Below are 9,099 nucleotides of genomic sequence, written 5' to 3' on the forward strand. Positions count from 1 at the left end.
CATCTTGAATCCAACAACTTAAATAGTAATAGACAATATGGTTTTCGCCACGAAAGATCCACCACTGACATACTCAATCTCTTAACTCATACCATCCATCAATCAATTGACCTACATGGAGAAACTCAAGCAGAAGCCCTTGATATTTCTAAAGCTTTCGATAGAGTATGGCACCGTTCCCAGCTGTCCAAACTCCTTGCTATGGACTAACGTTTTTTGTTCCTTTGATCTCCTCTTATCTCAGTGACAGGGAAATAAGAATGAAATTAGATGATGTATATTCCAATTTCCACTCAATTAATGCCGGCGTGCCGCAGGGATCAGTTCTGGCCCCGGCCCTGTTCCTTGTTCATGTTAATGATCTCTTATCTGTCACCGACAATCCCAACCACTCATACGCAGATGACTCAAAACTACATAGTTCATTCACACTCAGACACCCAGTTACAGAGTCTAATATATCTACCTCTCAACTCAGTACAGCCATCTCCATAAATCAATGAATGGGGACAAAACAACCTTGTCTCATGTAATGCTAGTAAAAGTAAATATATACAATTTACTAATAGACAGATATTGCCAGCTTCGTATATTACCTTCAGTACTACTATTATTCCCATCTCCAAAAGTAATGAAATTCTCGGCATCTCACTTAACAATGCCCTCAGCTAGACCTCTCATGTTAGATCACTTGCTAAAACCGCCTCAAAGAAACTTGGATTAATGTACGGAGTCCATAACTTCTTCACTGACGAGCAGTTATCTGTAATTTATAAGAGTCATGTGTGCTCTCAGCCTGAATATTGCTCACCCTTGTGGAATGGATGTGGAGAAGTTGCATTAAAACAACTAGATGAAATTCAGAACAAGGCTGTTAGAATTATTAACAATCTTGCCATTACAAATAAACTACCTCCCCTACAAGTAAGAAGGAATGTTGCCTCCCTTGCATTATTTTACAGATATTTTTATGGTAAATGCTCAAATGAAGTTGAGTCCATGATACCACCTCTCCATGCCTTCCCTCGTGCTACACGGGCATCTGGTATTACTCATGACTGGAATGTCACTCAGCCATATTGCAGAACTTTTGCTTATCAGAATTTTTTCATTCCCCGAACTGCATCTCTTTGGAACTCGCTTCTCCAGAGTTGTTTCCCCCAAACTTCAACTTACAGCTGTTTAAGTCTAACTGTTACAGATATTTTATGAAAAGAGGAAACCAGTAATCTGGCGTATGGATTCTTTTTTTTTATTCATTTGTTTTTCCTTCCTCTGTTCTGTTATTATAATATATATATATATATATATATATATATATATATATATATATATATATATATATATATATATCATCATCATCATCAGTTGTTGAGGTCCACTGCAGGACCGGGCTATTCCTACCGAAGCAGGGACGATACAGCCAATGTATCTCTACCCAGTGGCTTAGGCTGTCTGGTAGAGACTATGTAGGGTGAGAAGTGCTTGTGAGTGTAATTGTTGTAGTGGCTTTGGATGTGTGTGTAGTCTGTCAACCAAGTGTAATCGGCCCGCTTTAAGCCGATTGGGTGCAAGCATACTAGTATGCGACACTGGTTCAACCGCAGCACCCCTTGTGTCCGCCAAAGTAGCAAGTGGCTAGGTGAACGCTTCCCAAAGTTTTTACAACTCTGGCGGGAGGCGAACCCGCACTCACCAGCGTGCGAAACGCACACTCTACCACTGTATCACAGAGGCATATATATATATATATTAGAGAGAGAGAGAGAGAGAGAGAGAGAGAGAGAGAGAATTCATGTTGAGTTGGGAGGATTGTGGCAAATAATCCCATCTTCCTGCCACATAGTTTCTGATGAGATGTTATTTTTTAAACACATTATTCGGAATACTCGAAGGAGCCATACATATATATACAGGGTCCTATGGTCCTCAGTGTCCAAGACAGTACTTTGTATATCTATAAGGCTTTACCCTAACCGCTTCCCAGGGACGCACCAATTAAGTAGCAGTAGGATCCTGCCCCTGGATATCTTCAGTATATATATATATATATATATATATATATATATATATATATATATATATATATATATATATATATATATTGAAGATGTCCAGGGGCAGGATCCTACTGCTACTTAATTGGTGCGTCCCTGGGAAGCGGTTAGGGTAAAGCCTTATAGATATACAAAGTACTGTCTTGGACACCGAGGACCATAGGACCCTGTATATATATGTATGGCTCCTTCGAGTATTCCGAATAATGTGTTTTAAAAATAACATCTCATCAGAAACTATGTGGCAGGAAGATGGGATTATTTGCCACAATCCTTCCAACTCAACATGAATTCTGTTGCAAACGATTTGACGGGCGTTAATGTTGGATCATCATCTATATCCATCTCTCTCTCTATCTGTCTATAACTATATCTATCTATCTATCTATCTATCTGTATCTATCTATCTATCTGTATCTATCTATCTATCTGTATCTATCTATCTATCTGTCTATCTATCTATCTATCTGTCTATCTATCTATCTATCTATCTATATATATATAGTGGCAGTGTGCCACTGTCTCGTCAACTCACAGACTGGGATATTAAACAAACTGAAATCCATGAATATCTATACATACAGTGTAAGAAGCCCTGTAGATGGTTACAATCTTGATAACTTAATGACTGAGTTAGAAAATATTAGCTGGGATACTGTAGGTTTGAGTGAGATCCACAGAAAAGAAGAAAAAGTAATTCAACTCCACGACAGCAACCACCTATTTTACTACAGAGGAAGGCAAAATGAAAGAGTTAGTGGTGTACGATTTCTAATTAACAGAAGTCTTGCAGACAGCATTGTTAAATTCAACAGTGTATCTGACAGAGCAGCATGGACTGTAATCAGATACACCCTGAAAGTAATACAAGGATTTACACCGACTTTTCGAAGCTCAGATGAAGAAATAGAAACATTCTATGATGAGGTCTCCCAGATTGTGGAAGAAAAGACCACATATACTATACTAATGGGAGACTTCAATGCAAAAGTTTGGAAATAAAAAGAAAATATTGAAAAGCAAGTACGGGAAAATGTGGAATGGGAGAAAGGAATGAATGAGGAGAAATGGTGGTATATTTTGCTAAAATGTATAACATGAGAATAATTAACACATTCTTTCACAAAAGATCAGGGAGAAAATGGACCTGGGGAAGTCCAAATGGAAAACAATGAATGAAATCGGCATTATTATAGCAGATTAGAACAACTCGATCACAAATGTCGCGGTTATCAGCAAAGTATATAGTAAGTGACCATAGAATGATGAGTTGCACAACCAAATTCACTTTGAGAAGTGAAAGAAAGAAGATAATTAAAAATAAAAAGATATGAACAATAAAAGTAAACGAAAACAAAGAAGCCTTCCAGTTGGAAATAACGAACAGATTTCAGACTCTTAAGTAATGCTGAGTGTGACACTGATGAGTTGAATGACAGACTAACAAAAGTGCTAAGAGCAACAGCGGAGGCAGTAGGAAAACCCAATACAACCAAAGACAAGAAGTACTCAGAAAAGACACTCGAGCTCATAAAAAAGAAAAAAAAGAAAAAAAGGGAAATGTAAGCAAAAACAATGAAGGATGAAACAGAACGAGTGGAATTATAATAAGTTTATCAACAAAAGACAAAGAGAAGGAAAAAAAATAAGAATCATGGATCAGATCAAAGAAACCACCAAAAAATGAAAAAGTCTGAAACAGGTCTGAAGTAAAATGGTGTTAGGAAAGCAACCAATTATATCACTGAAAGACAAAATGGCGAAGTCATCAAATGCATATATAAGATGGCAAAGAGAGTTGAAGACTATTACAAAGAACTGTATGCATCCAAGACAGTAGTACCAATAGCTAACTTTTCAGTAGACTCAAGTGAAATACCTGAGGTAACACCAGACGAAGTAAACGTTTCTCTTAAAAATATGAAAATAGGGAAGGCCCCAGGAGAAAATGGAACAGTACGGTAGCAGATTTACTTTTGGTGCAGGAAAAAAAATACAAAACAGGCTTGCACACTTATTTACTCAATATATAAAAATCAAGAAAATTCCCCAAACGTAGTGTAATGCAACAGCTATTTTACGTAACACAAAAAAAGGCGACTCAAAAGATCTTCGTAACTATCGACCCATTAGGTCATTATCAGTTATTTACAGGCTCTTCACTAAAGCCCGTGCGAACAAAAGAACAAATTTGGAAGAAAACCAACCTCATGAAGAGGCAGGATTCCGAAGCGGGTATTAGACTACTGATCATCTACACAAAATGAATAAGCTAACTGAGAAAACCACAGAATATAATAAACCACTGTGCTTAGGTTTTGTTGATTACGAAAAGGCTTTCGACTCAGTGGATTACACTGCAATTATAAATTCATTGCACGAACGAGGAGTAAATGAGAACACTGTAAAACTGCTCGAATGCATATACAAAGCGGGAACTGCTACAGTAATACATAAAGACTCGGACAAAATTAAGACAGAGAAAGGTGTGCGTCACTGAGATACCGTTTCACCAAAATTATTTACAGCATGCCTAGAAAGTATTTTCACAAACCTAGACTGCGAAAATAAAGGAGTAAACACAGATGGAGAAAAGCTAATCCATTCAAGATTTGCAGATGACTTTGTCCTAATTTCAGAAACAACAGAGACATTTGAAAAAAAAAAAAAAATGTTAAATGACCTGAACAGAGAAAGTCTAAAAGTATGGCTACAGATGAAGCGAAGTAAAATTAATGTTTAATCGAAGTACACCAAAGAACGTCATCAGAATAAGCGAGGAAATGTTTGAAGAAGTCGAGAACTACAATTACTTAACGCAAATACTAAAATTAACAAAAGGCCATGACAGTGAAATAAAAAGACGCATTACAGTTGAGTGGAAAGCTTTTGGTGAACATAGATACATCATTAAAAGTAGCTTGCCAATATGTATGAAACGAAAAGTATATAACGAATGTATAATTCCAGCTATGACATACAGTTGCCAGACCTGGAAACTGACAAAATCGGTGGAAAATAAACTAATCCGTTCTCAGAGGACAATGGAGTGGTCATTGCTGGGAATATATTTAAGAGACAGGAAAAGATCAACTTGGGTGAGAGAGCAGACTAAAATCAAAGACATTTTAGAAGTTACAAGAGCATCCAGAGGGCTCTCGCTTTTATGTGCTGTTCTAGTGTAACGTTGTCACTTGGATTTTTTGCAGCTAACCAATTGATCGTGTTATTTGCAGCTTCGGGAATGGAACCCAAGTTGTCCGAACGCAAGTCCGAAGTACACACACAGACACACGGCTACTGCTACAGTTTATTTTAGTTCTACCTCTGGCCAAAAAAATCTACGGAGATCCTATGCCGGGCTCCAGAAGCAGCGTTTTTTGGTCAAATTGTGATCGCCCATTAAATACTGTAAAAGTTTTTCAATCGTGATGGGACCAAGTTTCTTTTACATCAGCGATTTTTTTTGCGATTTTTGTGCCAATTTTGGTGCGATTTGAATGTGTAGTTTTGGCTGCCCAAAATACACACACAGGCACACACACACACACACAGACATACGGCTACTGCTATAGTATATTAGACAAGTGCTCATGGACCCTTCGGGCCCCTCGCACTTGCTCCTGTAGAGGGCTTTCAAGTTTATGTGCTGTTCTAGTGTAACGTTGTCACTTGGATTTTTTGCAGCTAACCAATTGATCGTGTTATTTGCACCTTCGGGAATGGAACTCAAGTTGTCCGAACACAAGTCTGAAGTACTCAAACAGACACATGGCTACTGCTACAGTTTATTTTAGTTCTACCTCTGGGCAAAAAAGTCTACGGAGATCCTATGCTGGGCTCCAGGAGCAGCGTTTTTTGGTCAAAATGTGATTGCTCATTAAATATAGTAAAAGTTTTTCAATCGTGATGGGACCAAGTTTTTTTTACATCAGTGATTTTTTTGGGACTTTTATGCCAATCTTGGTGCGATCTGCATGTGTAGTTTCGGCTGCCCAAAATACACACACACACACACACACACACACACACACACACACACACACACACACACACACACGGCTACTGCTATAGTATATTAGATAAAACAACAGAAATGGAGGTGTAGCAAGAATAAGGGATAACCGATGGAGCAAGGGGCTGGCTGACTGGACTCCAAGAAACTGCAAGTGTAGAAGAAAAGGGCCAGACAAGAGGTGGAGAGATGAGATAGAGAAATTTGCAAGGAAAACATAGGAGAGACTGGCTCAGTTATGGAATTCGTGGAGAAGGTTGGGCGAGGCCTTTGTTCAGTGGTAGACTTGTCGTGACTGATTATGATGATGATGATATATAGATGTGTGTATATATATATTTATACAAGGTCTCTTCAGAAGTATCCGATCTCAGGCTCTTAAAAAAAAATAAATGGCTAACCTGTTATGCTAGAACACTTCCCCCTCAAAGCTGGCCCCTTTAACTTGACACACATAGCCCAACATTCTTTCCAATGCCTGAAACACTTTTCAAAGTTGGTTTTCACTATCTCCTGCAGGTGCTTCGTTGCATTCATCATGATCTCTTCTCTCGTCTCAAATCGGGAACCTTCCAGCAGAGTTTTGTGCTTGGGGAATAACCTAAAAGTTGCACGGAACTATGTCTGGTGAGTAGGGAGCCTGCGGGATGTTGTGCTTGGCCAAAAACTCCTGATTCAGTTGAAAAGAAGGAGCAGGGGTGTTGTCATGGTGCAGCCTCCAACTTGCCACTTTCCAAAGGCCTGGTCTCTTCCGCCAAACTAGGTCATGAAAATGACAGATAACATCGAGGTAGTAATGTTTGATGAAAGCCTGATCTTCTGGTGTACAATCTTGATGCACACCACCACGGTAGTCGAAAAAAAAAAAAAAAGTCAACATGCGAGTGCATTTCACCTTCCTGTGGACCTGCCGTGCTTTTCTCGGCCGAGGGACCCTGCGTGCTTCCACTGGGACTACTGTACTTTGGTCTTTGGGTCGTACCCGTACACCCAAGTCTCATCTCGAGTGATAACCGTCTTCAGAAAGTATGGATCGCGATGTCCACACTCCAGCATGTCTTGAGCAACGTTCATCCAAGAGAAGAGATCATGACGAATGCGACGAAGAACCTGCAAGGTATACCGATAACCGACTTTGAAAAATGTTTCAGGCGGTGGAGAGAACGCTGGGCTATGTGTGTCAAGTCAGAAGGGGCCTACTTTGAGGTGGATTAGTGTCCGAGCTCAACAGGTTAGCTATTTTTTTTTTTTTTTTTTTTAAGCGTCAGCTCCGATACTTTCTTGCTAAGGTGCAAGCTACCTACAAACCAAATTTGAAGACAAGATAATTATTTTGGCAACACACACACACACACACACACACACACACAAACTATAATGCCACGCATTGCTAAAGGCGAGCGAGGATAATATATTTACTGTAAAATATATCGTTGATGAAAAGGGGATGATGATGATGATGATGATGATGATGATGTCAACCTCGTCTCCATCCTCCTCCTCCTCATCATCATCATCACTTTACTGCAGTATCCCATCATAACGCTTCCACCACATCACACCCATCACCGTTGAAACTCTCTCCACCACCATCATCATCACCATTCACCAACACCATAACTTCTGCACCACACCATCCTGCCACACCACCTCCATCACCATCTACAGAACGCTTCCCTTCCCCCTCCTCCCTACCCACCCCTCTTGATGGCAGAGAATATTCGAAGTCAGTATCATCATCATCATCATTTTCTCCACCACCATCATCTTAACCCTATCGTTCTATCACCAGATTATCTTCCTATCCACCTCCATCAGCGTACAGTAGCCTATCATTAACGTGACCATCATCACCAACATGCTGCCACCTTCATCATCATCACGCCACTGTCTTGCACACCGCCACCACCATCATCTCCATCGCAGCACCCCATCACCACCACACTACACCATCAACATCGCACCACCATCATCATCAAATCCACACCATCACCTTCGCACTACACCATCATCATCGCACCACCAGCATCATCAAATCCACACCATTACCTTCGCAGTACACCTTCATCATTGTACCATCACCACACCATTACCATCATCATAACACCACTATCACCATCAAAATTATCTTCATATTCGCTATTCCGCACCACCGCCTCCATCACCACCCAAACCCTTTCCATTACCATTCGCTTCACCATCGCACTCCACACCGCTTCCATCACCACCTAAACCCTCTCCATCACCATCAGCTTCACCATCACACTCCACACCACCTCTATCACCACCTACATCCCCTCCATCACCTTCAGCTTCACCATCTCGCTCCACACCCTCTCCATCACCACTTGAACCCTCTCCATCACCATCAGTGTCTCCATCCCACACCACAACACCTCCATCATCACGTTGCCAGCGCCTACCCTGAAGGAATACCAAATTGTTAATGAAATCAGTGCTTGTCCACCTCCTATACGACAGTCCTCCGCTCAAACAAAACACCACCATCATCACCACACCATTCCACACCACCATCCCCATCACTTCCGCTCCCATTATCATCATCTTCGTCTAAACCATTTCACCACTTAACACTACTTCGTCATTACCAGTGCCCTCTTTATCATCATCACCTTCACACTCCCACACCACCATATCATATCAATGTCATCCCACTACATCATCTTCAACTCCATCATCATCTTCGTCGCCAGCGCTCTCGTGCCCAGAAGGTAACGCAAAGTAAATGAAATTACTGGTCGTCAATCTCCTCTGTCCTTTTCTCTTACATCCCATCACTTCCATCACCACACCACCACCCCTATCACATCCACCTCCATCATCATCATGACTCCTCTGTCTTTCAAACCACCACCACCAACACCTAAACCACTCCACACGTATACCCTCTCCGTCATCCCCATTTAGCACCACCATCCTATCATCTTCACCACACCAACTCCATCACCATCATCGCCAGCGCCCCCCTGAAGGCAGAGCAAACTGTAAATCAAATCATTTTCCGTC

At 40.8% G+C, this 9,099-nt stretch overlaps 1 protein-coding gene across 1 annotated transcript in view; it reads right to left on the reverse strand.

The window, feature by feature from the left end:
- LOC145408500 (uncharacterized) overlaps nt 1–7,128 on the reverse strand; it is a 115,802-nt gene extending 108,674 nt beyond the window's left edge. The window contains exon 1 of the mRNA XM_080279231.1: nt 7,036–7,128. Coding sequence (XP_080135357.1) covers nt 7,036–7,128 — 93 coding nt within the window. The remainder of the gene's footprint in view (nt 1–7,035) is intronic.
- Nucleotides 7,129–9,099: the final 1,971 nt, after the last annotated feature.

This window comes from Coenobita brevimanus, chromosome 77 (assembly GCF_032717465.1).
Source record: "Coenobita brevimanus isolate Jiangsu-jjx chromosome 77, ASM3271746v2, whole genome shotgun sequence".
NCBI classification, from domain to species: Eukaryota; Metazoa; Arthropoda; class Malacostraca; order Decapoda; family Coenobitidae; genus Coenobita; species Coenobita brevimanus.